The sequence below is a fragment of the Vulpes lagopus genome, chromosome 2 (genome assembly GCF_018345385.1).
Source record: "Vulpes lagopus strain Blue_001 chromosome 2, ASM1834538v1, whole genome shotgun sequence".
Lineage (NCBI taxonomy): Eukaryota > Metazoa > Chordata > Mammalia > Carnivora > Canidae > Vulpes > Vulpes lagopus.
This window is the reverse complement of record NC_054825.1, coordinates 112,642,629-112,670,228: the sequence shown is the minus strand read 5'-3', so window position 1 is coordinate 112,670,228 and position 27,600 is coordinate 112,642,629. Positions and strand designations below refer to the sequence as shown.

Genomic DNA, 27,600 nt, shown 5'->3' with positions numbered 1-27,600 from the left:
TTACATCTGAAAAAATTCACCTAGCCAACAAAAATCTTGAATAATAACCAAAAGCGCAAGATAAAAACAAGGTAAAAATCTGAGATTCCCACGGGACGCCTGAGTGGCTCAGCAGTTGGGCGCCTGCCTCTGGTTCAGGGCGTGATCCTGGATTCCCAGTTTCAAGTCCCACATCGGGTTCCTTGTATGCAGCCTGCTTCTCCCTCAGCCTGTATCTCTGCCTCTCTCTCAGTAGGTCTCTCATGAATAAATAAATAAATAAATAAAATCTTTAAAAAAAAATCTGATATTCCCATATAAATCTACAAATTGAATTACTGTGATGAACTATATTAAAAACTTGTAATACACAGCGCCCTCTACTGGAAGATAGAAAATTAAAGAAATGTATCAGCTGCCTGTCACCAAATTAAGTGACCTTGGGCCAGTTACCTGTCTCAGTTACTGGATCTGAAAGGGAACAGTTAGAATGGCTTCATCAAATATCTGAAGAGCACCAAAAGACGAGCACTCCAGTTCCACTGCTGACAGAGAGTGTGTGATTCAGTACTCGTATTTCCCTACGGCCATCTGAGTGGGTTCAGAGCCCTGCTGGAGAAGCACCTGAACCACATCATGCTGCGGATGAAGCTCATCAGGATCTGGAGCTCATCACCTGTTATTTCAATGTGTGAGGCACTGACATTACTTTGCAACATTTTTAAGCAATAAGTAGAATTCTCATTAAGGTAACGTGTACTTAAAAATCATAAGAAAAAGAAATCACAAAAGGCAGAAGATCTCTGTTCAAAAAACTTAGGCAAGAACAATGACAGAGGAGATAAGAGACCCCCCCCCCACACTTCCCCAGGGTGTACGACCCCGTAACATGGCACTCGGTAAATTCTAAAAATGTGCCTCGGTCATGTTTGGCTTTGTATATTTAAATACGTGAGGATTTTGTATACAAATGTGTGAAATGATTAGTTTTACATAAACTAAATATAAAAATTATCAAATATTAAAAACTTAGAAAAACTTCCTCTCTCCGTGTTTTACAAATGTGTGAAATGATTAGTTTTACATAAACTAAATATAAAAATTATCAAATATTAAAAACCTAGAAAAACTTCCTCTCTCCGTGTTTTACAGAATAGCACATTTAAAATAGAGACTGTTAAAATTTTTAACTGGAAGCCCCTCCCGTGTCAGCTGGGTGGAGGACACCGTGGTACAGGAGGACAACCACTCATGAAGTTATGTTACTTCAGCTCAGTAACATGAACAGAAAATAATCTTTCAAATACCACTAACATCCTAAAAATGTCAGCTAAATGTCAATAGAGTCAATAATCTTTATCCCAAGCCCTTTCCAGGAATACTTTCACATCTTCTGTAATTCAGAAAAGCAGTATATCCTACCTGTTTTCTTGCCTGCGGTAGTCCTGCTGCTGCTCTACTCTCATCATCGGCTTCACCATCCCTCGCTCCGCTGTGCTGGAGGCAGACAATACCCTGTCGCCGTCCAGCCGAGTGGTGCTCTAAGCCAAGGGGAAAACACAGAGCGTTTAAACACACCATGCAAACCAACCAAGCGTACACTTCCTGTGGCAGGTGAGGCTCTGGTGCAAGGCTGCCAGGCAGGGGACGGCAGGAGAGGGATGCAGAGGAGGAGCACAGACCAGAAGAAGGAGCAGCAACACGGAGGATGTCATGCCCACAGTGGAATGCCCCAAACACACCATCATTGAAAGAATAATAAAACAGCCAGGGAAAAGTGGTACATATACACCAGGGTTCTGTACACAGTACAGTAACAACAGCGACTACTCCAAAAAGTTCTTTTAAACCAGGAGAGAGCTGAGAGAGTATGTCTAATAGGAAAAGTCAAGGTCTTTGTTTTACTTAAGGAGTTAAATATCTGCTCATCACAGCTCAACACCCAGTGAAGAATTTGGTACAGAAACTGGTTTATTTCTTGCCCTTAATCAACAGAGAAACAACACATTTATAGCAGCCCAGGGCAGTACATGTAAGCTCTTCCAAGCAGGGCACATCCCTAACCAACCTACGGCAGACAAAATGGATAAGCTACCTATATCAGTAAGAAAATAATTAGAACAGAATCAATAAAATTATACAAAGAAAATCACTGAAGCAAAAATTTTATGTAAAATTTCTCATTTTATTTGTTTATTGTAGAAATTGAGCTTGATAATAGAAATCATTCTTGTCTTACCAACCAGATAGTAACTCCTGGCTATATTTTTTAGTTTTTCTTATTTTCCATAAATGAGGTTATACAACCTACCCTGTAAAAAAATACTCTATGTTGTAAACATCTTAAAATATTTTTATGTTATGGAACTGTAATGGCTGTGTAACATTTTGTTGTCTGTTCACCAAAGTTCATTGAACTAATCTTTGATTACATTGCTTAAAATGTTCACCAGGACAGGGTGTCCTGACAAGCATGCTTGTAAATATATATTTTTTTTCACACACAGTGATTACTTCCATAAATACATTTACAGAAATAAAAATGCTTGGTCAATGGATGGCAACAGACTACAAAAAACTGTTATAAGTGAACAATAAAAAGGGAATGGATAAACTAGGTTATGTTTATAAGCTTACATATTACAAACAAAATAATTTTAGCCTATTTTTGAATAAAACACTTACAAAATCATAACCAAAGGCTAAAGGAAAGTAAAGTGTGTGCGTGCAAGTGCACACAGATATTTAATTGAAAGTGTACGAATGAACACACCTGCAACATAAAGAGTTCAGAAAAGGATCCATGAAGATGTTACCAATAGCCAGCTATAAATTGCAGGTGAATGCTTTTCATTTCTGTATGTTTTTTTCTTAATTTACCAAGTTTTCTGTTTTGACTATATACTTTTCTCAATACTAGTTTACACTTCTATAAGAAACTAAATTTTTTTTAAAGATTTTATTTCTTTGTTTTAGAAAGAGAGCATGAAAAAGAGTGTGAGCTGCATGCATGGGAGGAGGGACAGAAGGAGAGAGGGGGAGAGAATCCTCTAGAAGATGGCCTGCTAAGCATGAAGCCCGACAAAGGGCTGAACCCCGTGTCCCCAATATCATGACCTGAGCTGAAATCAGGGCTGTACACCCAACTGATGGAGTCACCCGGGTGCTCCTAAGAAACTCAGCTTTTTGTGAAGAAAGTCACATTTGGTTCCAAGAGCATGTGCTCATGCAGTCACTCAACAGCTCTTTACTGCAGCTCTTCCATGCCCTGGGCATGTTCTGAGCACATGCAGCACAGCAGTGAATGTGTCAAGTGAGATCCCTGCTTGCACACAGCTCACCTTCCAGTCAGCACACAAGAGAAGTATCAGACAGCAATACAAGCTGGCACAAAGAATTTAAAATAAGGTATAATTATGCTTGGGGGGTCAGGGAAGATTTCTTCAAGGAGCTGATGTGTGAACTGAGGTCTCACTGGGAAGGGGCTGCTGCATGAAAACCAGTGGGAAGAACATTCAAAGAAGAGCAAACATGCCCCACCCTTCTGATGGGAGAGAGGTGTGCGGTCAGTGAACAGACACCAATGTGGCTGGTGCCGGCTAAGCCAAGGGGAAAGGTGAGCCAGGTCAGAGGGAGTGGTGCGAGCCAAAGGGAAGAGTGTGTGATATGTGGGATGAAGGGCTGTGAAAGCCGGGCAGTCACAGGATCGAATTTATATTTTCAAAACATCAGGGAGAAGAGTGACAGGCCAGGGCAGCAGAGGAAAGGCTGCCAAGTCCAAGCCATGCAGATCTCCTGCCTATGGCAGGCCACTCACAGCAGCGATGGAGTAAGGCAGGCACCTGCAGACTATTCCAGACGAAGAGCAAATGGAACTTGCCAACGACGGAATGGAGAGGCTGAGAGAAGGAAGGAACCAGGATAAGCAGTGACCAACCTCTGTGGGGACAACACTGTGGATGAGGATGCCATTTACTAAGATGGGAAAGGAAAAGGGAAAGAAAGAAAGATGTTTGAGAAAGAAAATCTAGTCTGTCTTAGCTACGTTCCACTTGAAATACATGTCAGACACCGCCACAGCTACATCCAGCAAGCCTGTGAGGTCTGCAGAGGTCAGGGCCAAAGACAGAATGGAGAGTCATGAAAATAAAGATATATTTTAACTCCCTGACTGCACAAGATCCCCAGGAATATGCATACACAGGAGGGAAGGTGCCCAGGTCAGAAAGCAATGGGAGGAGTCCAGAGGAGGAAGGGGGGAGGAGGTGCCACCCCTAGATGAGCATGAGGAGGAACACCAAGGGGGGAGAGGTCGGGAGAGTGACACACTGCAGTGGAAATAAAAACATGCCCCAGGTCAGTGGTGTGGACCTCGCTCAGGCAGTAGACTAGGCTATCTGGGTGTGAGCAGAGCTGGTGACAAGCACCGTCCCAATGAGGATGTGGGACTCAAGGGAAGATGATGGAACAACAAGAGGCGGACCACAGAGCGATTCCTCAAGAAAACGCGTGATGAAGAGCAGCAGAATACGGGAGGCAATGGTTGGAGGACTGGCACAGGTGATTAAGAGCAGGAGGTGCTGAGCCGGTGGGGATGGCTCCTTGGCAGGCCGCACCCGGAGTAGCTCCTTTTCTGAATCTGCACCAAGCCCGTTATCTGGCTTTAGGCAGTGGAAGGTGAAGGAATTGAACCTGGGTGCCAGCTCTGGCCCAAGCCTATGAAGGCCTGTCAACTCCCTGATTCTGTGAGGCCCTGAAACATCTGGCTGCCCTCAGGGAGAGGACAGGGGGACAGGGAGGCCGGCTGGGCCACGACCCAACACACCAGAAGCTGATGCAGCAACACCAGTGACCACCAGCAAGTCCAACAAGCCAACAGCCCTGGCCAGTCCAAACCACAATGCACGACAGTTAGTAAATAAAACAGGTGCTATTTTATTTTAGTTCACTAAGTTCTGGGGTGGTTTGCTATTGAACAATAGATAACCAAAATGAGGACGTAGGTTCCTGGATGATGCAAGATAACAGAGAACTGTGGAAGCAAAGTGCCTGAAAAAGAAAGGTGGCAGGTAGATGAGAGCAAAGTCTGCTATCTTCAGAGGTCGCCAGACCCAGAAGAGCTGCTTCAACAGAGGATGAACCTAGGATACACTGCCTGGAGAAAGCACACATCCCTGGCCTCGGCCCTGCTACGTTACCACTATGAGACACAGCAGCACCAATTAGGACACCCCTCAGTTAGAGACCACTGTGAGGTCTGTGCTCACACTAGTTCTACGAGCGTAGGAGCAATAGTGCATCCATAGTGTCCTATAACTCTACACAAACAGCCCTGTCGGGCCACGTAAATGACCTACCTTACTTGTTGGTAATGCTGTTCCACTGTGAACATCTCCTCCTAAATCAAATGTTGTCTCTTGAACAATTCTTTCAGGATAAAAAAAGAAATACATAGAATTAATAACTCTCAAATGAGAAGACATCCTTTTTCTCAATAACAGAAAAGAGCTAAATATCCCAATTTAAAGATCTTCAAGAAATCACTTTATTTTCACAGCATATAATGTTAGAGAATTCAAAAGCTGTTAAAACTTTTACATTTTTCTTACTGCTATATCCTGAATATTCTCAGGATATTTTTTAAGACTATATTTTAATAACAATAAATTGAAAAAACCATAAAAGGAAAAAGCAAGCCACTTCATCACATAATGGCACACAAACGAAGGGCATATGTCTATGGTGCCAGAGCCCACACACTGACATAGGGAAGGCAACCGTGTCCACAGAAGGGTAAGGCACAGGACCTGAGCTGCCATCCTCACAAATTAATCTGATGATTTTTTTAAAAGCTCATGGATACCACTACTTAAGTTATGATAAAGAAATGGGGAATTTTTATATAATGTTAGTAATCAGATTAGGAGTTACCTTATTTTAAACAATTTTTTAGAATATTTAAAAATACCAAACTTTTAAACCCATCATTATGAAAAATTCAGAATATAAACAAAATCTCATTTTAAAGAGTCAATCACTTGAAACAAGCTATGGTTCTTTGGCACAATGAGGGTAATCCACCCATTAATCCTAGTCCAAGGGAGAGACCCCAAAAAAAGGAAAAAAAAAAGAGCCCTAAAACACCTGGAAACCAACAGGATGGGTTAGTGCTTAAATTCCCTGGGCTTCTTCCCAAGATAATAAAAAGAAAATGACAATCTTTTTCTTATTTAAAGACAACACTCTAGTTTCACAGCACTGTGGTGACTTTAAACTTGTACTTAAGCCCAATTTATAGGATGAAACCACAAGTGATATAAAAGTTCAAAATTGTTTTTCAAATTAGAAAACCAGGTACAAACTCCACTTCTATGTCATCACTATGAAAATAAAATCATCTTGTAATGCAAAATAATACAACACTTAAAAAAAAAAAGATTTATTTATTTATTCATGAGAGAGAGAGAAGGGCAGACATAGGCAGAGAGAGAAGCAGGCTCCATGCAGGGAGCCTGATGTGGGACTCAATCTCCGAACCAGGGATCATGCCCTGAGATAATGGCAGACGCTCAACCGCTGAGCCACCCAGGTGTCCCGATACCACTTTCAACAGGAAGTTGAGAAAGTAGCAGCTTTTCCTGAGGCTCCATACTTTGTCAGCGATCCTGTCACCAAGATAGTAACACAATATAGAAACTGTTCTCCTGGTCTCTAATGGTTAGAATGGGAAATTTACTTTAGTCATTCTGTCTCTGATAATGAAAAGATAGTTCACCTCCCTGTCATCTATCAAAGCTACACATGCACCGCACCTACCCCTAACTCCATGCTGTTGATGTACACAAATATAACCTGACAAGCCTTCTTGACTCCACTTGTAAAATAACAAATTTACTCAATACCATGCAAAGCTTGTTATTGTTCCCCCAGAGTTAACAAGACCTTAAAGTTTAACATGGACACATTTATACTGCACTCTATAGATACATAAATGATTACAAAATGATCTCATTCATGACTCTGAGGACATTATCTAAGAATGACCACTGAGGATAAGAACCATGTCTTGGCCACCTCAGCTCAGAGCACTATGACATGTGACACTTGTGCTCCAAGAACGCAGGCTAGATGTATACATACATGAAGAGATGAAGGAGAGCACTGAATGTATCAACAGAAGTCCCATACTGACCATCAACATCAAATTGTGCTACTTTGCTCATACATACACCATTACTAAGGCTTTGAAGACACTGACCGTGAAACTTGCAATTAAGAATACATGCATCAAAAAAAAAAAAAAAAAGAATACATGCATCATATATCCCTCAAGGAACTAGGAAAAGAAGAACAAACAAAGCCCAAAGTTACTAGAGGGAAGGAAATGAAATCAGAAATGAAAAGAGAAGACTTTACAACTGATAACCAAAAATAAAACCACATATCAGACCACTATAAACAACAGTTTGCCAACAAACTGGACAACCTAGAAAAAACAGATGAAGTCCTAGAAACACACAAACTATCTGGACTGAACCATGATGAGATAGAGAATCTGAATAGACAGATTAATCCTCCCAACAAACCGAAGTCCAGGACCAGATGGCTTTACTGGTGACTTCCACCAAATGTTCAAAGAAGAATGGTTACCAATCCTTCTCAAAGTCTCCAAAAACTAGAAGAGGAGGGATCTTTTACAAACTAATTTTATGAGACCAGCATTACTCTGATACCAAAACCAGACAAGGGCACCAGAAAAGAGAATTACAGGCTAATATCCCTGAAGAACATACACACAAAAATCTTCAACAAAATATTAGCAAACCGAATTCAACATTACATTAAAGGGATCACACACCATGATCAAGTAGGATTTATTCCAGGGATGCAAGGAAGGTTCAACATCCACCCATCAGTCAATGTGATGTACCATATTAAAAAAAGAAAAGATGAAGATCACAGGATCAACTCAACAGATGCAGAGAAAGCATTTGACAAAATCCAATATCCAATTATGATAAGAACTCTCAACAAAGCAAGTATAGAGGGAATGTATCTCAACGAAATAAATGCCATATGTGACATGGCCACAGCCAAATCATACTCAATGATGACGAGCTGAAGGCTTTCTTCTAAGATCGGGAGGAGCAAGACAAAGATGCCCATTCTCATCATTTTTATCCAACATGGTGCTGGATGAGCTAACAGAGCAATTAGGCAAGAGAAAGAAATAAGAGGCATCCACATTGGAAAGGTAGAAATAAATCTGTCACTATTTGCAGATAACATGGTATTACCTATAGAAAACCCTAAGGACTCCATCAAAAATATATATATTAGTTACAGAGTGTTATATATATATTTTTATATAAAAATTACATAAATAAGTATATATATATACATAAACATACATACACATATATATAAAATGAAGTATTTCAGCCATAAGAAAGAAGGGAAGTTTACCATTTACACAGCGTGGATGGACCTGGAGAGCAATGTGCTCAGTGAAATAAGCCAGACAGAGAAAGGCAAATACTATATTATCTCACATGTAGAATCTAAAAAAAAAGAAAAAAAAAATCTAAGCTCATAGACACAGAGAACAGATTCGTCGTTGCCAAAGGCAGGGGTAGCAAGTGGGTAAAGTGGGTCAAAAGGTAAAAAAATTCCAGTTATAGAATAAATATAAGTCATGGGGATGTGATATATGGCATGGAAACTACAGTTAATACTGTATTGCATATCTGAAAGTTGCTAAGAGAGTTAATCTTGCAAGTTTTCATCACAAGAAAAAAAAAATGTACCAATGTATGGTGATGGATAGTAACTGGACTTATTATGGTGATCATTTAAAAAAAATATATGTATATAACATATCACAAACACAGCTGTGAAAAACACCCATGGATTATCTACCTAGACATGTGTGTAACAGTCTGATGACAGAACAAAATCAGTATTTAAAAAAAAAAAAAAGAAAAGAAAGTTCTAATTTATGTATGTACATGTAAGTACTGGCATATTCAACCACTACACAGTTTTTACTAGATTTGTAGGGAAAAGATGTTAACAATAATAAACCTAAAATTTCATTGCACACTCCTGTAAAAGAAAACTAAGCTATGTTCTTAATAAGATTCTGCTTTTGGCCAGAGAAGATGAGAAAAGACACCTGGAGGCCTCCAAAGCAGGTGCGATTATGGCGAGACAACTAGGGAGCGACCTCGCCGAGCAGAACTGGACGGCTGTAGTGATGGGACAGGCAAAGTCTGATAGGCACAGCAACCCCTACCATCAAAATAAATCTGATTTAGGAATCAGGAATTAAAGCATGATTGGGAATAACCATAGGCATCGCTGAAAACATGCACCAGGCCAGAAGGAACCGATTTCTTTGACCGAACATCATACAGCTAAGTGGCACGTAAGACTCTCAGACAGATACCCCTCACCCTGTCCCCATCTGGTGCTGAAAGAGAGACATGGGCCTGAAGAATAGAGTGTCAGAATGGAAAACATCTGAATAGGACTGTTGGCTAAAGCAAAGGGGCCACAGACGTCACAACGAGAGGCAGGAAATGTGGACATGGCTTGTAAGTAAATACAACCTTAAGAACGGAATATAAAACACACAGTCCTCCCAGACACAAAGCGGAAGGATGAGTTTAGATACACATTCCGTTTAAAGCTGAAAGTCAGACAGAAATGGGCTTTCTTGAGAAGTCAAGGCCCATGACAGTGTTCCTTGGGAACCAAGGGATGGGTCCTTGGCCAAACCATGGTGCTGGAGGTGAGCGGCCGGGAACAGAAGGTCTCACCCAGCCCGTGACATTTTCCATCCCCTGTTGCCCACCAGACCACGTGTGATGATCCACAAAGTATCGTCCTACAGAAGGATATAAAGTATTCCTTGTACTAGCTGCCTTCTATCCTCTTCCTGGGCCAGGATTCAAGATGGACACGGAATGAACTGATAACCCACCAGGAAGGATCGAGGCAGAGTTTACAATGCCGAGAAACTGGCAAAAGACCAAAGGAAGAAACTGCAAACTTTTGCCCGCCCCAGAGTATCAGTTCTGGGAGGCTAACGAAAGTGAGGTCCCAGCACAGTACAGTGGGACAGGCAGCAGCCTGAAGACCACCCACATGTGGCATCCGCAGGGCTTGGGGCAGAGGGCTTCCACTTAGCAGACTCTGCGGACCCTTCAAGAGCCTGCAGGAAGGGCCATGGTAGCTGTTGCCCCAAAACTATGCCCCAGCAGCCTGCAAGATGGGTGATAATGGAGGCACATAGCATATTCCTTTAAAAATCACCATTACTGGGCAGCCCAGGTGGCTCAGCAGTTTAGCGCCACTTTCAGCCCAGGCGTGATCCTGGAGACCCACATTGGGCTCCCTGCATGGAGCCTGTTTCTTCCTCTGTCTGTGTCTCTGCCTCTCTCTCTCTCTCTCTCTCATAAATAAAATTTAAAAAAAATAAAAAAATAAAAAACAATAATAATCACCATTACCATAAAGGAAGTCCTACTCCCTCCCCCATCAATGTTTTCCCAGGTCCTCAGTGAGGACTGTTGTTTTCTGGTCACACTGCCAGTCCTCACAAAGGCACTAGGTGGAGCTAAAATATTCTAAATTCCTTAAAGAGCTCAGTGTGTCTCATTACTACCAACAGGGAAGAAAAAAACCCTCAGCAAAAACTTAGCTACATGGGATTGTTCCATAAAATATCACAGTTCCTCATAAAAGAATAAACTATTGGCTAAAAAGACAAGATTTGAAACCAATTTAAAAACCAGCTACAACTGCCAATTTTGCGATGAAGTTAAGGCCTGGAAGTTTCTTCTTCTTCCCTGTGCAACCAACCCAGATCAACAAGAACGAACCCCACTGTGAATTTCTAAAAATGAAACCACCTGTAACGTATGCCTAATTCAGACTCCACTACACATCATCGAACCACAGTAAACTCTTAAAGCAATTACCCAGGCTTATGTCTGGGACCCTTGGCGGTCAGGCTTCCATCCACAGATCGCTTTGCCAGAGCGTGGTCCTGGCTGGGATCCACAAACTTGAACACGTGTGACGCCCCAAACTGCACTTTCATCCCGCTCTGTAGCATGGTTGTCTCCGAGATGCGCTGTCCTTCCACGTAAGTCTCAGCATCCATGCTTCTCGGCGTTACAGTGACAACTCCATCCATGTTTGTGAGGTCGCAGTGGTGGGGCTGAATTCCTGATCCGAACAGCTAAAATAAAATCAAAGAAGCTTCCATCATAAAGGACACCGTATTGAAAAACAATCTTAGGGGCGCCTGGGAGGCTCCGCTGGTTAAGGAGCTGACTCCTCATCTCAGCTTGGGTCTTGATCTCAAGCTCATGAGTTCAAGCCCTGGACTGGGCTCCACACTGGGTGTGGAGCTTTCGTAAAAGCAAAGAAGCCAGAATTTCAAAACAGTGAGTTCTTCTTTTGTTATATAAATATAAGATAAACTGGCTTTCTGATACTTCTTAAGTGGATTCTCCTCCTACAGTATAAAAATAAACAAACACTATCAAAACAGTGTCAAAGTAATTGAACACATTATGTTTGGCATCCAGTAACTTGTTTAAGACACCCTGCAAGTCTGAATCGAGAAGTACATGGTCATCTTAAACATTTATGAGATAGTCAAGAATAAATCTGTACAGATCATTAGGATCACAAATTCTATTTATGCATTTTACTGCTGTGCTGAAAGAAGGGATGCCAGAACTAAAAATGACACTGAACAACCTGACCCATCATTCATAGCTGGGATATGACAGCACAGGGGAAGGGCAGTTTGCCGAAGTGAGTTGAGATGGGTCAGGTAATGAACCTGGCCTTCCTCCTTTAAAGAACACGCTATGCTGTTTTAACGAAATACCTGAGAACCACATTGGCTAACACTGTGACTACAGTTCAGGGAATGCCCACTGCTACGGGCATCAGACCCGGTGGCAGGCTACCTCCTCCATCCCTGATAAAGACCCATGGAGTTATCACCACCTTCTGGAGAAAAGCCAAGTCTCGGAAGAACCCCACAACCAGGCCAAGTTTCCAAGGTGGAGTGGACATAATTTCACAGGCTGCTCTGTTCATGCTGAAGCAAAGGAAAGTGGCCCAAAGTACACAGTTATTTATATTAAAATGCAGACTTTCACTCAGCATGATACCCTCCAGTTCCATCCACGTTGAAGCAAATGGTGGGTATTTTTGTCCATTCCTGCACTTGCTACTGTGCAGCAGGCCCTATACCAGGTGCCCTCACCTACCCAAATGTAAGAACTACAAAATGCATGAGAGCTACAGCACGCCTGCGCACCTGGATGGAGTTCTCATCAAACTTTTCCGTCCCAACCTCAGTAACGCTCAACTGAAGGCGGTAAAGCTTGGGCTTATCTCTGGAGTCAGAGCCATCTGCGGAGAGAAGAACAGAGCTTCATTTGCCAAGTCTGATGTTCTCATCACGTTATTTGAACAAACCAACAAAGCAAGCGAACAAAAGCTTATCTTAGAAATGATATAACAGTTCTCAATTCTCAGGGTTTCATTTCAAAGAGTTCTCCAAACTTAAATCATGCAATTTAACTAACTGAATATAGAAAATTCAAATTAAGACACAGACACGTCAGCTTCTGTTTAATACAATTTAAGGGGCTAACATTAACATCCATAACCAACATTCATTCTTCTTATCACATAAAAAGAAATTTCTCCACCATGCAGCCCTGGATTTTTGTTAATGGCTCTGAAGAGCAATTCTATTAAGCAGATAAAGATTAGCAAAAATAGACCTTCCTTTCAGAGCAAACCTGCCACCTATATATATAGCACAGGGCACCGTATGGATGGACTGACAGGGCACAGCTGCATCGCTGATGGAGATTTTAAATGCACAACTTCCCAGCCCATCCAGACCTTCAGACCAAGATCTCTAGGGGTGGGGCCCACACACATAATCTCCCCAAGGGATTCCAATGCCCATTCCTGACATTAAGTTCCAGTAACAACTACCATTAAAAGTGCTTAGCTTTGTGGAGTGGAGTGTGTGTGTGTGTGTGTGTGTGTGTGTGTGTGTAGGGAGGGAAGGACATAAAGGGACAATGTTTTTTTTGTTTTTTTGTTTTTTTTTTTAATACCTCTGTGAACTGCTACCATTATTTGGCTTCCCTGTGCATGAATTCCTATGATGGGGTTGGTGTGCGGAGAAGGAAAAAGAACCAGTGCCAAGACATCTGGTCCATTTACACCCTGATGTTCATTCACTTCTCACCTACTATATTCAACCTAACACAGGCTGTCAATCAAAGACTCATTCTGATTTCAGAGTTGTTAACATACTAGGAAACAAGCCTCACAGAATCAGTGAATCATGATACCATCTTCCAGCCATGACAGCCAACCTGGTGTGCGCCATCCACTGTGCAGAGTCCTTAAGGGGGCCACAGAGAGTCTCCCTGGCCTACTTTAATGCATTAATAAACTGCTGATCCATTTATTAAGTTGCCAGTTAAAACCTCTGGTCACTGGGACCAGGAATTAAAATGTGAGAGCTTCAGAAGTTAGACACTGGGGTAATGAGCATGAAGTGTTATATAAGATGGATGAATCACTGACCTCTACCTCTGAAACCAATAATACAGTGTATGTTCATTAACTGAATTTAAATTAAAAAAAAAGTAAAATGCAGTTCGAATTTTTAAAAAAAAGAAGTTAAACACTGGGAGTGTCTGCAGGTTTAAGACTACTAAAATCTCTTAGCTGTGGTGTGGTCTCAACTCTCAGACAAAACACATCGTGAACATACAAGTTCTATTAGGATTGTTGTTAATTTTAGAGTACACAAAATAACATTCTAATAACAATATTTCCCATTTCTGAAATATTTTTGAAACCTGTCAAATCTGGATAAAAGTAGCCTGTATTTGAGAACCACAACACCTAATATGCATGAAAAAACTGGTTCATCATTGACAATGCTGTGCAGCTGGAATCTCCTCATTGTGTGTGGTGGCAACTGGAGCATTTTTTTTTTTAAGCAGTTTTATTTTCAACTCCAACTCCACGTCCTGATCCAAAATGAGGCATCAGAACCACGTGGGCCTTTCCTGGACGTAGGCAGTTCATTCCCTTCTAGAGCTGCTGAGTCCAGTCCCCCAGGAATGTCTATTATTTTGCTTGCTTTAAACACCACAGGTGGTCCCAATAAATCCTCCCGGGCAGGAAACCTTGTGTGTTCTTCCCATCCTCCACAGCCCTGTACCCTACTTTATCTTCATACCACTAACCCTAGTTTATGATTATTTCCATTTACTTGCCTCCCCCATCTCTGAGCTCCTTAGCAGCTAGATTAAAAAAAAAAAAAATCTTGATCCTAGCACTCAGTACGGTGCCTGGTCCACAGTATTCACTCAACAAAGATTTAATTTATTACAGTTAATTAACTAGTAGCTAAAAATGAAGAAAATAAAGCGCTTTGGTGACACAGATATTATGTAATTACACAAATGAATTACAAAGGGAACAAAAGAAGCAAATAAATGATGAACAATTATTTCAATACAAAGTTAAAAGTACAAGAACATGAAAAATACGTGTCTAGGGGTAGAAAAAATTCACATTAATATTCTGCATTTTAAGTGCTTCTGGAAAGTATCCTGTGAACCAATAAATGGATGTTATGGACTTTTCTACACAACAGATTCTGAAGTATAAAGAAAAAGGGGGAAATAAAAACTTCCCCTCCAGTCACTCGAGGGGAGAGTCAAGCTGCTCCCCACTCCCTCTTTTTTCACTACCACATAGCAACAGAAAATACAGAGAAAGCCTTTATGGACAGACTGTGAATAGCCCAAATGGTGGCCACAGAACTTACTAGATACAGTGGTGTTTGGTTTGAGTCAGGGAAGAAGGGGAGATGCAGGCAGGTAATCTTCAAATAACTAACATCTTTCTTTTTGGAATAACTCACTCCATTCTCCTTATTAAGAGCACAAGGACCATCTCATGGACATTAATGAACACAGAAAAGTTGCCAAAAACAACTGCTTCTATTTTCTCCCTGTCCTCAACTGAACAAAAGCACCTAAGCACTTCTCTTCCTTACAGATCTGGAACATCTGTAAGAGCAGAGACACATCTAAATAACCCTCCCACACATAACACTGCTTCTATCAGAGGTCATTTCTTCTCTTTGTGTCATAATGTAGAATTAAAAATCTATAAAATATTCATGCAGTTTGAAATTTAAAAGACATGGGAAGTATACAATGAAAAGTACCCTTCTTTTCCTGGCCTAATTCCCCATCCAGAAGCAAATCTTTAAAATCTGTTTTATGCACATATAGTTAAGCAACTCAATACATGCATTTTTCTTTCTTTGGACAAACATTAGAATACTCCTTAGGGTCAACAAATGAAATGCGTGGCATCTAGTCAAATGGGTGATTGTTGGGACCCATTTACACAAAAACCTGGTGTTTTTTCTAAAATGCTAATGTCTTTGGGTCTCCTAAATTTCATTTGCCAACTCTGGTACCCCTAAATTACTGTTCACACTATTCTGCATCTTGTTTTTCTGCCTTTGCTTTTCTAAATTTGAGATATAACCTGAAGTTTTCTTTAGTATGCTGAATATTAAGGGGAAATAGACTATTATGAACATAGCATAGGAAGAGTCTTTAAATAGCACTTTTGTTTTTACAGCATTTCTTTATGTCCAACTCTGCTTTTGTCTTTGCTTGCTTCCTGGGATGAATTCCCCAGGTGAGCCTCTGGAGGTTAGTCTGTGGTGCTGTCATCTTTGCCACGCCACTTAGGGAAAGGTGCCACTTAGAGAAAGGTAGGGACTCCTTCACTTCAAGGTAGGGACTCCTTCACTTCAAGAGTGCTGACCAAGCACTTGCCGCATCCTAACCATGGTGAGGAACTGAACGCATTCTCATCACCACAGAATTTACTTTAGCCAAGTCAACCCAACAGTTCAGAAAGCCATCAAATTTCTGAAGCTTACTGAACCACAGAGCTTTTAGAGCATATTTCCACTAACTCTATTAAGAAAAACAAACAACAAACTGGCACTCCTCAAATACAACTGGAGAAAGGCACGGCACCTGCATTGCTCAGTGGTTGAGTATCTGCCTTTGGCTCAGGTTGTGATCCTGGGATCGAGTCCCATACTGGGCTCCCTGCATGGAGCCTGCTTCTCCCCCTGCCTATGTCTGCCTCTCTCTGTATGTTTCTCAGGAATAAATAAAGTCTTTAAAAAACAAAACAAAACTGGAGAACTAAAAGCACCTCGGTCAAAGTTTTGATGAGTTTAGTCCATGCATTTTTTATATACACAAGGTAAAAAAGGAAATGCCATTTTATCCCTAGTTTCCATTACTTTATAGTATAAAATTAACACACACATAAAAACATTAAAGAATCCTTTTCAGGAATTTAAAAAAAAAAAACAATAAAAGCAGGTCTTAGACTCTATGCATATGAATATCAAAATAGGTGATAAATACAACTTATTCATTTTTTTAATTTTTTTAAAATTTTATTTATTTATTCATGAGAAACACAGAGGGAGAGAGAGAGAAAGGCAGAGACACAGGCAAAGAGAGAAGCAGGCACCATGCAGGGAGCCCGATGTGGGACTTGATCCCGGGTCTCCCAGGACCACGTCCTGGGCCGAAGGCAGGCGCTAAACTGCTGAACCACCAGGGATCCCATTATATATTTTTTAAAAAGAACAAAATCCAAAACTGCAAGGTCAGTCAATAGCCAATGAAAGTCTATATGATCAGTTTGGAGATAATTCAACAAATACAAGATGCTAAAAAGGGTGATGAAACTTTATGCCGCATGGGAAAACATTTGTTACATTTAACATGTAAAAAAATATTAAAAACATAAAAACAGCCAAAATGTATTTCCATAAAACCAATATGTAGCTATACTACCGAAGATGACAAAGACAGATACACACAAATTTGAGAAGCATATTCTAAGAAAGTACATCTTTGCTAACAAGAAGAAATGAATTTTGATGAGGCAAACAAGGAGAATCCTAAGGAAACTCTAAAACCTGATCATAATGTAATAAGCTAGTTCCCTACAAAACAGATGGTAAATATGAGTGAACGCCAAGCGTATGGTTGACTCTCTTCCTCTCACTCTCCCAAATACTGTCAGACACAGGCCACTGACTGGGACACCTGCTCCCCATCAGTGTCATAGCTGGAGTGTGTGACGGCGGAGCCCCTCCCACCTGCCCCTCAGTCCTGGGCACTTCTTACCCACCACCCTCACTCTCTCTCCCCACCATCTCCCCTCTTCCTAACCTTTTGGGGGGAGGAGGGGAAAGATAGGAACACAGCTCCCATCATTCTTCAGTCCAATTTCTCACTTAAGACTTAGCCTAAAAAAAGGAACTAGACATTTCTGTAAAATAAGCTTCTGTGAAATGAAGCGATAAAGCATATGGAACACTTACTAGATACGAATAAAGTGACAATACATTAAATTCTCAGAATAAAGTTATTTCTTTCAATTCAAAAACTAATACATAAAATGTTTGGCCAGTTAACATTATTTTGCTCAAGAGGTTCTGTTAGTGCTCTAGTTAAAAAAGTAGTATGAAGCAAAGCATTACCTTCATAAGTGTGATAGTTGTAGTAGGCAAAGTGATTCCTTCTCCCTGGGATTAGAAACACATGCACGGGACCCAGGTGAAGGCAGCATCGTCAGGACAGAGGTCATGCAGAGCACATGGGAGGGGGGAGGAGAAGAGAGACAGGAGAGGGTGAGCTGCAGTGGGACACCTTTCAGAGGATGAAAATTACGGTTCAGCCATAGCTTTCAGAGCTGTGAGGACAAAACGACAGTGCTCCAGGCAGTGTGTGTGTTAGAAACCAGTGCACACTGTTAAGGAAAACACCAAGACAACAGGTGAGTCACCAAGCAGCAGGAGAGCAACAGTTAGTTAATCATCTAGAAGATCACCAGCCAACTCAGCTATTCCTTCTGTTAAAAGAACACATTCAAATCCAAACCAAAGGATAAAATGACATTTCCCCCCATCTCTCCAAAAGACAGTCCAGACAGTATAAGCATACACCCATACCTCAAAGACCTCCCATCTATACCCCTGCACCTCGGCCCAACCCTGAGGATACCTGCGGGGCTGGTCACGTGTCCAGTGCAAGTACAGCACTTATCTGTTTGTGACAAATCAACATTTACCAGTATCATTCTCTTGTCCATGTAAGAAGGAATCAACTACACTGAGCATGCTGATTGTGAGAAAGACCTGGGCCCAGCCTGCAGGCTGTGGGAGCCGAGCTCAGGACGTGCACCTGTGCCACCGCAAGCAGGTACCAGGCAGGCAGCCCAGGGTACTGAGGAGGGGCGGTGGGCTGCAGGGGGCTCACACACACTATTTGGGAGTCACCTGAAGGCAGTATCTCCCCTCTCCACCTTTGTACTCACTGCCTTCCCTGAAGCAGCAGCCCAGTAAATGCTGAGTAAAGGCAGCAGAGCACCACGAAGGGAGATGTGTCATGAGCAGTAACCCGATATTTGGTGAAAAGTAGTATAGAATTTTTACCTATAGTCTATCATGTTTCCACACCTACAAAAACATATATATTTAGCTGGGAGACTAAAAGTATGAAATAAGCAGTCAAAATAGCAATTCTCACTAGAATGGAAGTTGCCAAGGTCAGCAGGTTTCATTTGTTTTGTTGGTGCTCCATGTCAAAGACCCTGGACAGGGAGGGTCTGACACATACTAAGGATCAGTAAGTACTTCTCAATATAGATGACTGAATGCTCATCCTGTCTCTGCTACCCATCCAAACCACCTTTTCATTATTCATTTGAAAATTATTTTATGTCGGGTGCTATTTATCAATTCTCTCTAGACTAATATTCCTGAATCCTCAAAATTTAGATTTGGAGAAAACAATCATTAGTTTCTAGCATGTAATGCAAAATTTTAAAAAGTAGACCCGATGCCCAAAGATCCTGAAAATGTTTAAGTTCCAACATAACGGCTGGCCCTCAGCTGCCTCCGTGACCAGCACCCATGCGCTCATACTTCACAGCACACAGCAATACTGGGACATGTCTCCAAACCACAGCGACAAAGTCTAAATGAACTTTTCAGCCAGAGAACCAAGGGACAAAGCAACACTAACATGTTCCTCACAAACAGCAAATCAATTTTAAAAGCTCCTCAAACATAATTAAGTATAAAAACTACTAGCTGCAGCATATTGCCGCTGACTGTAAATCAGAGCATCAGTCGAACCAAGACCATTTCTCCTGAATCGACAGCTCCTCCTTGTGCCCTAGGACTGTAGGGCCACAGGTTTCTCATCTATTCATGGGGATAATCTCATAAATAAATGCTCATGAATCAAAGAAGACAAAAACATAATTTCTGTCCAAGCAACCATAGATGATCCATATCATCATTCTGGCTTCAAGTTTTTTTCTGTACTTACTAACTGAGCTTTATTTTAACAGCAGCTCTGGGGGAGCCTGGGGGGGGCTCAGGTGATCATCCGACTTATAATTCCAGATTAGGTCACGACCTCAGGGTCCTAGGATGAAGCCCAACGTCTGGCTCTGCACACAGTGGGGAGTCTGCTTGGGGTTCTCTCCCTCCACCCTTCCCTCCTGCTGGCACACATGTTCTCTCTCTCTCTCTCTCTCTCTCTCTCGGCCTCCAAAAATAAATAAATCTTCAAAAGTAAAAAATAAAAGCAGTTCTAGGAAGGAGAGCACAATGCTCTAGTCTTTATAATACAGGTTACATACCATGATTTGACCCAAATGAATAATAAAACGTCACATACATGTACACACTTATCTCCTATACTCACACATATATGCACACTGGGATGTATATGCTCACTTCTTCAAGAATATCAACATATTTCTCTACCTCATGGCTAACTTAGAGTAACAGCTTTAGCTTAAGGGAGCTCTAAAAAGAAATATGTAGAGGACTAACATGAAAATAAACCTGGTCTATTATAATTTTAAAAGCAAACAAATATCCTTCCTCTTATAGACAGATTTCTTAAATGTACTGTTAAACTTAAAGGTATTTTTTTCAGACATGGTTCATTCATTAAACAACAGTATGGTAAATACACACACACTTGTTTCTATTAACTCTGCCCTAAGAGTACATTTATTTCAGTTTCTCACTTCAGTAGATTTTTAAGATTATTTTAGAAAAAAATTGAAAAGGAAGTGGATCATTTAAACTTCTCCTTAAATTCCCCATATTCACTATTTTAAATGCTGTTTTCAACATTTTTTGTCCATGTGAACTCTACTTTTATGAATATACATATCCTGTGACACTAAGGTTCTGTTATTTTAATATCTTAAGAGACTTTTTAAAAAAAATAAATGGTCTAAATGTCAGTCAAGAGAAAGGATACTTAAGTAAAATTCATTAAAAGTGTTAACATGAAAAGCTAAAAAAATGTATGCTGACAGTATTTCTCACCTGGGCTTAACTCTACTAGGTAGGGCAGTTTCTCGGGAGGGAGTGCAGAACCGTAGGCTGACCCCTCTGCTCTCTCCTTTCCCTTCACCAGCTTCCCATCGACATGTTTCTTAGTTTTCTTTGGAATATAGTCGGCTGGCCTCCTCTTCAACTGAAAGACTAGAAGCCCTAGAACAGTGCACAGCATCAATCATCAAGCAGTCTCAAGTCAGCATGCACAGCCAAATAATTGACTGTCAATTCCTCTAAGATTTACCAAAAAATTTAATTTAACATCTCCTGAGGGGTGATTGAGTGAAGGCTTATCCAGTTTATACTGGAAAGGAAATAGAGGAAATAGTATTTGTGTTCTGAGAAACTCTCATAGCAATTCGCAAAGATTATTTTAAATAACTATTTTAAATAACTACCCAAGTACATTACATGCTGGAAAACACCATAGCATTCGTTTAAGAATAAATGAATGTTTATACTGGTAAATAACCCTATGATCAATAAATACATTCACATGACACATACCACATGCATATACAAATATATTTTTAGTTGATCTGATTTTTAATTCAATTGAATTAACTCAGATGTCAAAGTAATTTGATTTTATAACACAATTTAACTTTAAAATTGTCTAGAAAAAGGTAGACTAAGTAATTTAATTACTTAGTTTACTCATTTTAATTTAAACTACCAATCTACATTGCTGATAGGATGAATGGGCAATCAATTTGTAGGTCTTCGTTACATAAAGGCCTCTGCTCGAGGACAGCCAGCTTACAGTGTAAAACCAAAAGCAAGAAAACTAGATTTCATCAAAAACACAGCTTTCAACCTTTGCTGCTCTGAAATCATTAGGGGGAACTGTCTGCAGAGTGAAAAGTCTGGATTTCTTATTTGAAATGACTGAATTACTGGAGAGTCTCTAGGGCTGCAGGTTACCAACCTGTCATCAGCACCCCCCGCTCATCTGCTCAGCGTGGACGGAGGAGTGCAGTGTGCTGGCCGACACAGTGCGGCACTCAAGTCCTGGTTCTCCTTCCACAGTGGGACCGCCCACTCCAGGTCCCCAGACTTACACAAGCTGTGTGTGGCCCTCAGGACAAGGATGCCACGTAGGAACCATCCGGCAGGTCTATGAAGGAGCTACAAAACTACACCAGCAAACAACCACAAAACAAATACTTCCCTGCACACTCCCCTGCGTCCTCATTGTTAAAACTCTCGTAGCTGACAGAAATTTAATTCGTCATGTAAATCATTCTTTAACACATAAAATTACCCTTTACCTTTGTCGCTTGGCCATTCCCTGAAGATTTGTAAAGGACACTCATCATCATCCAGGATCATTTCTTTAGCACCTTTTTCATCAGAATGCTGGGCTCCAGGAGGAAGCATAACCTGAAAGGGAAAATTATAAAATCAACTGTGCTATACCTAAAAAGTAAAGCACCAGGATTCACAAATAAGAACTTGGTGTAAATAAACTGACCAAACACTACAAACAATTCTCAAACTATCAACAAAAGTGAGGGAAAATAGCTTCTAATAAAAAGTTTAGCCAGCTGATGGGGCCATTTCTATTCAACTTATTCTCTGGCCCCCAAAAGGAACTAGTTGAGCAATTTTTATTTATTTTTAAATAAACTCTTATAGGAAAGGATGGTATGCAATGGCCAAATTGCGAGTAATTTCTTAAGAAAAGATCATTCCACCATTGCTCAGTCTCTGGTCCCAAACCCACCTTCCCATCATTAAATAATTGTGTTTTTTTTTTTTTAAAGTAGTTTCATCTAATGTGAGATCTCTCAAGATAAATGTCACCTAACAACGAAACAGCAAAGCATTCTTTTTCTTATAGATAATCTGTCTTTATGACTAAATTTTAATCAGATCATTTAGCTATACCACAGAGCAAGTCAGTCAACAAATGTGTTTAAGCATCTGTTTTAAAAGACTGCATTTATGACACTCTAAAAGTTCATAATGCTGTAATGCTCTTTACGCTTTTATGGTAGCCAAACGACTTTCGCACACACACACACACACACACACACACCCCGGGCCCCGGTTATACAGAGGAAAAATCTAGGTGACAGTGGCCCAATAAGCTCATACATCTGCTGGACTTTTTGCCCCTCCTTCATTCTAAGGAATGAAGTATTAAGTTTTAACGCAAATTGAAACACAATTATAGAAAATATGAGAAGCAGCCAGACCACTGGCCTGTGAACAGCTCAACCTATAGTAGTGCAGTAATGTTATCTCAGGAGACCTGGCCACCCAAAATGTCATCATATTCATATACCAGTGGACTAGACTCTTCTGTAGAACCCTCTAATTTCTCTCTACCCTGCTTCAGATTACCTTAGTAAGACAAATGTACTATAAAACACCATCTTGCTAAAGTAATTAATCTTTCCTTGTGCTGTTTTATATTGAATTTAGTATCTTGGGGTTAGAACACAGAACCTGAGCTTCACACCTCTCTCATGTCCCAATCTTTGTCCCGCACTCTGCTAGACCCAGGCCACACCGAACTACTCAGAGCTCTCAGATTAGGTCGTGAGTTCCCACGCTTCCATGATCTCTTGAGCCTAAAAGGCTTATTTCCCAGTGTCCAAGCCTAGCTCAACTACAGCCCCTCTAGGAATCTTTCCCTGACCACCACTCTCACTCCAGCACTCCTTGTTTTATATTTCTCATTCCTGGCTTCTCCGTCTCCCTTCAGTTTAAGTTCTTTTAGAGACAGCTCTGGCTTTTGTATCCCAGCAGAGTATCTAACAAGTGAGAGGAACTTAAGTATTTATTGAATAATTCAATAGCTAAAATAACAAATGAACGAATATGGAAGTACTACTTACTACATAATTGATAAGATGACAAACCAAGAGAACAAAGAACATCTCATTCAAGATTAAAACAATAATCAACTCCTGATTTCTACTGCCTAAGCTTGCGAAGCAGAATTTCCAAGGACATAATAGAAGGAAAGTCCAAAGTAGGAGACCCTCAAAAGAAAACATCAAATGACTTCAAAAAGGCCTGTCACTACAAGCCCATGGTAGGCTTTTATACTTCATGACCTCGACTGGGGTGCCCTTTCACTTGAATGTCGTCAGTAAAGGTACGGTACAAATTAAGGAGAGGGAAAAAATGGTAAAGGTCATTACCACCCATTGTATCAAATGCAACTTTACATGCAACTGAATATTATTTAGTAGAGTCATATGCGCGGACACAAAAACGTGCCTTGGCAAACACGTGAGCAATCCCAAGTCTCACATGCAAGGCTAGGTGTGGTAAGGCACCCTGCCCTGGGTGCTCACAGACCAGCAGGGACACAGTGGAAGAGGGTCAGGTCTCCACTGAGCAAGCTGGGCCCTGGGCGCACTACTGATTTGCTGATTTTATTCTAACCAGGAACATTTTTACAGTCATTACTAACTAAAAGCCGACGGAGCCTGTATCCAAATCCATCCTCATCCATGGGCCTATTACTCCAAGGGCATAAGTGGACCATACACAATAATGCTCACTACATAGTCCTCCTGAACAGAAAAGCAATGAGCTCACAAAACCTGGCATCACAAGATTCTCTTCTATTTCACACTTAACCATCAGGAGGAAAATGCATCAGAATGTCCTGTATCTTAAGTATTTCCCCTTCAGAGCGAATGCACAATTACCGTGACTACCTACTCTCTCAACCTCACCCCAAGAGTCCCCTCCCTCACCAAAGTGGGATAGAATTTCAATTCAGGATACTGTTTCTTTATCTATGAACCCTATTCTCCAGAAATTCAGTGTAAAATATATCTTCTATTTCTGGAAGCTCACTTTCCCTTCTAATTTATCAATACTATTTCTTATTTCTTACTCTCTCTTAGTGAGACCAAAGAGAATGAAAAAGCATATCGAAAAACAAACACTCATGATCACTGATCTTTCTCCACCCCACTAAGAAATGATCTTTGGGGTATGTTTTTTTGGTTCCAAGTAATACAGGTTCACTGTAAAAACCTGCAACACAGAAAAGTATAAGGAAGTAAGAGAAAAAAAAACCCACTGTGAGATGACTGTTTTTACGATCATGCCCTCAGTAATGATCTTTATGCATCTACCTATCTCGTATGAGAGCTCACATTTGAATCACATGTGTATTTCAAAGTCTTCTTTCCTTCCCTCTTCTCTTCATGTAGGTAATTAGTAACCTGTGTGTCTTTCCTGGGCATCTACCTTGCTCTATGGTCACATATGTATACACACAGACTTGTGTAGTTCCATTTTATTTTATGTATTGGTTTTCCGAAAATGGGGTATTTATAAAATGTATGTATCCCCAAGTCAATTCGTATAGATTTAATTCATAATATTTCATAGCAAAAGGTATCCAATGGCATAAGCAATCCTTTAGTGATAGGTGTTTTACTTCTTATTTATTGCTATAACACAGAGAACTGAAACAAAGTTCTCTTAGAAACACATTCAGGAATTTACTTGCCATTTGTTTTAGATAATATAACTAACATTTATAAACACCATTTTCAATCTTAAACCCCATCCCCACGGTGTAGTGAGCACTATGCAGGATAACTACACAAACACCTTCCAGACTGTTTCCTCCATCATCACCCACGGGATAAGTTCCTGTTTGGGGAGCCTGTACCCTTTTCTTTCCCGGCCCACTCCATCCTGCTGGGGGATGTCCTCTACTACCTGTTTGAGAAAGGCTGAACAGGTGGCCAATTTTGCCTTGAATGTTTTGAAATGTCTTTATTCCACCCACTACCACTCAACAGTTTGGGCTAGAAATCATTTCACTGTGAATCAAGAGACCACTGGCTCATGTATTCCAGACTCCATGGTGATGCTGAAATGACTGGCACCCATCTTGCCCCCCAACACTTTATGTATGACTGGAATCTTTTTCTTTGGAATCATTATCCTCTTTTCTCTACTGTTCTACAATTTCAAAATAACACACCTTGGTGTGATTGTACCAACATTATCCTACAGGCCATTTCTGAGCTAGAAACACACACGCTTCAGTTCTGGGAGAACTGAAACACACACGCTTCAGTTCTGGGAGACATTCCAGTACATATCCTTGATGACTCTACCTCTCCATGTCCTCTTGCTTTCATCCCTGGCTTTCCTTTAGCCAAGTGTTAGGAATTCTACAAGATGTCCTAACTTTCTGATCTTTCCTCTTCTATCCTTTCTTTCTGTTCTACACTTGGACAGATTTCCTGAGCTTTATCTTCTACCTCCTTCTGTTGACACTGTCTCCTACCCCTTATTTACTTACATTTTAAATTTCTGAGGCCTCTTTCCCTGGGTGTCCCTCATGATAGCACTGTGATCTTACTCCACAGATGCACTGTCTCCTTACCTCTCCAAGTCTCTCAGTTCTTTGAACACTTCCCTCTGCTTTCTGCCTTGTATCATCCATGGAATAAGATCAGGTTCTTTACCTGTTTGTGTGGGTCTCTTTCATCATAGAGGTGTTTCAAATGTCTGCTGAAGTTTGGCCATACATTCACATTCTACAGTGAGGCACAAGAAAGTTCAAGGTGGGGGCTATGCTTATGGGCAAGGGGTATTGTCGGGAGCTCTCTGACTGAGGTTATCGGACTGAACTTCCACAGGACAGTTTCCGTACAGATCTTTCTCATGTGGCCAGAGAGTGCCTTCTGGGAGAAATCCTGAAATCTTCTGGCTATCAGTATCCTGGCTAGAGCCTTCCACTTCACCCTCCCATTTTCAGCAAAGACCCTCGCCATACCCTGTATGCCTGCTACCCCGAAGTGCAGGCCTCTGCCCCATCACCTCTACCACAGTCTCCAGATGGAGAGATGGCATGGGAGTTGGGATGGGGGAGAAATTTGGTAGGTCTACGGTTTCTTATGAAAATTTTCAACCCAATTTCATTTTAGTCTAACTTTAATGCTGACTCAGAAAGTGCTAAAGCCCCTTAACATTCCTGAGTCTGCTTAAGGATAGGATACGGGCACTTGGCAAGTTTCTTGTTGGAGGTTCTCTCTGCAGGTTTCCTCGGACCCAACGAGTAGGATATCAGAATTACTTCTCCAGAATTTCATTCACAGCTCTGGTCTTTTGCTGTCTCTTCTTTCATTCTCTTTGTTCTTGCACATTTATACAGATTATTTAATTTTTTATTATCATTTTAATGGGAAAAAATCTGTTTTCTTATTTCCAGCTGAAAATTGAGCTCTATTCATAAAATTACAGATCTGCCAACAGTTTTTCCAACTGAACAGAATTTAGTTTTTAGCAAAAAGATAAAAGCCATAAAGCTCAACAAGCCCTTTTATATAATTCCATCTATAGCTAACAAAAGAGGTCTAAGACCTCTACAGTGAATGCTACAAAATACTGCTGGGGCTCAAAGACCACATAAACAAAGAGGCACACTGTGTTCACAGCCTGAAGACCGGACACTGCGAGGCTAGACGTCTCTCTGACTCGTCTACAGAAGCCATGCAAACCCAGCCACAATCCTAGCACATTCTCTGTACAAACTGACAAGCTGATTCTGAAATTTATTCAGAAGCACAAATAACCTAGAATAATCAAAGCAATTTTTAAAAGCAAAAGCAAAAAAACAAAATTGGGTCTTAGTTTACCTGACTTTAAGACTTATTATAAATCTATAGTAATCAATATAGCTTGATGCTCACAAAAGGATACAAGATGTACAGATTAATAGAACAGATTCCAGAAATAGAACCATATATATATATATATATAGTCAACTGATTTTCAACAAAGGGTTTGAAGCACTCAGTGGGAGGACAGAAACCCTTTTCGACGAATGGTGCTGGATCAACTGGGTATCTACATGGAACAAAATGAACATCTACCCTAACCTCACACCACACACAAAAGTTCTCTTGAAATGGAATGCACAGACCTACATGTGAACACTAAAACTATAACACTTCTAGAGTAAGACACAGGAGGAGGGGCACCCGGGGGACTCCATCAGTGAGCATCTGCCTTTAGCTCAGGTCATGATCTTAGGGTACTGGGGTCAAGCTCCAGGTCGGGCTCCCTGCTCA

At 40.9% G+C, this 27,600-nt stretch overlaps 1 protein-coding gene across 17 annotated transcripts in view; it reads right to left on the bottom strand.

The window, feature by feature from the left end:
• Positions 1–27,600, bottom strand: part of AFDN (afadin, adherens junction formation factor) — a 137,527-nt gene that overhangs the window by 56,911 nt on the left and 53,016 nt on the right. For 14 of the 17 annotated variants that reach the window (XM_041745343.1, XM_041745325.1, XM_041745329.1 and 11 more), the window contains exons 7-13: positions 21,805–21,916; positions 20,522–20,689; positions 17,648–17,692; positions 12,326–12,420; positions 10,965–11,227; positions 5,337–5,406; positions 1,402–1,520 (exon numbers count right to left, since the gene is read on the bottom strand). In XM_041745343.1, coding sequence (XP_041601277.1) covers positions 1,402–1,520; positions 5,337–5,406; positions 10,965–11,227; positions 12,326–12,420; positions 17,648–17,692; positions 20,522–20,689; positions 21,805–21,916 — 872 coding nt within the window. The remainder of the gene's footprint in view (positions 1–1,401; positions 1,521–5,336; positions 5,407–10,964; positions 11,228–12,325; positions 12,421–17,647; positions 17,693–20,521; positions 20,690–21,804; positions 21,917–27,600) is intronic. The other 3 variants (XM_041745333.1, XM_041745334.1, XM_041745342.1) reach the window with 1 other exon arrangement.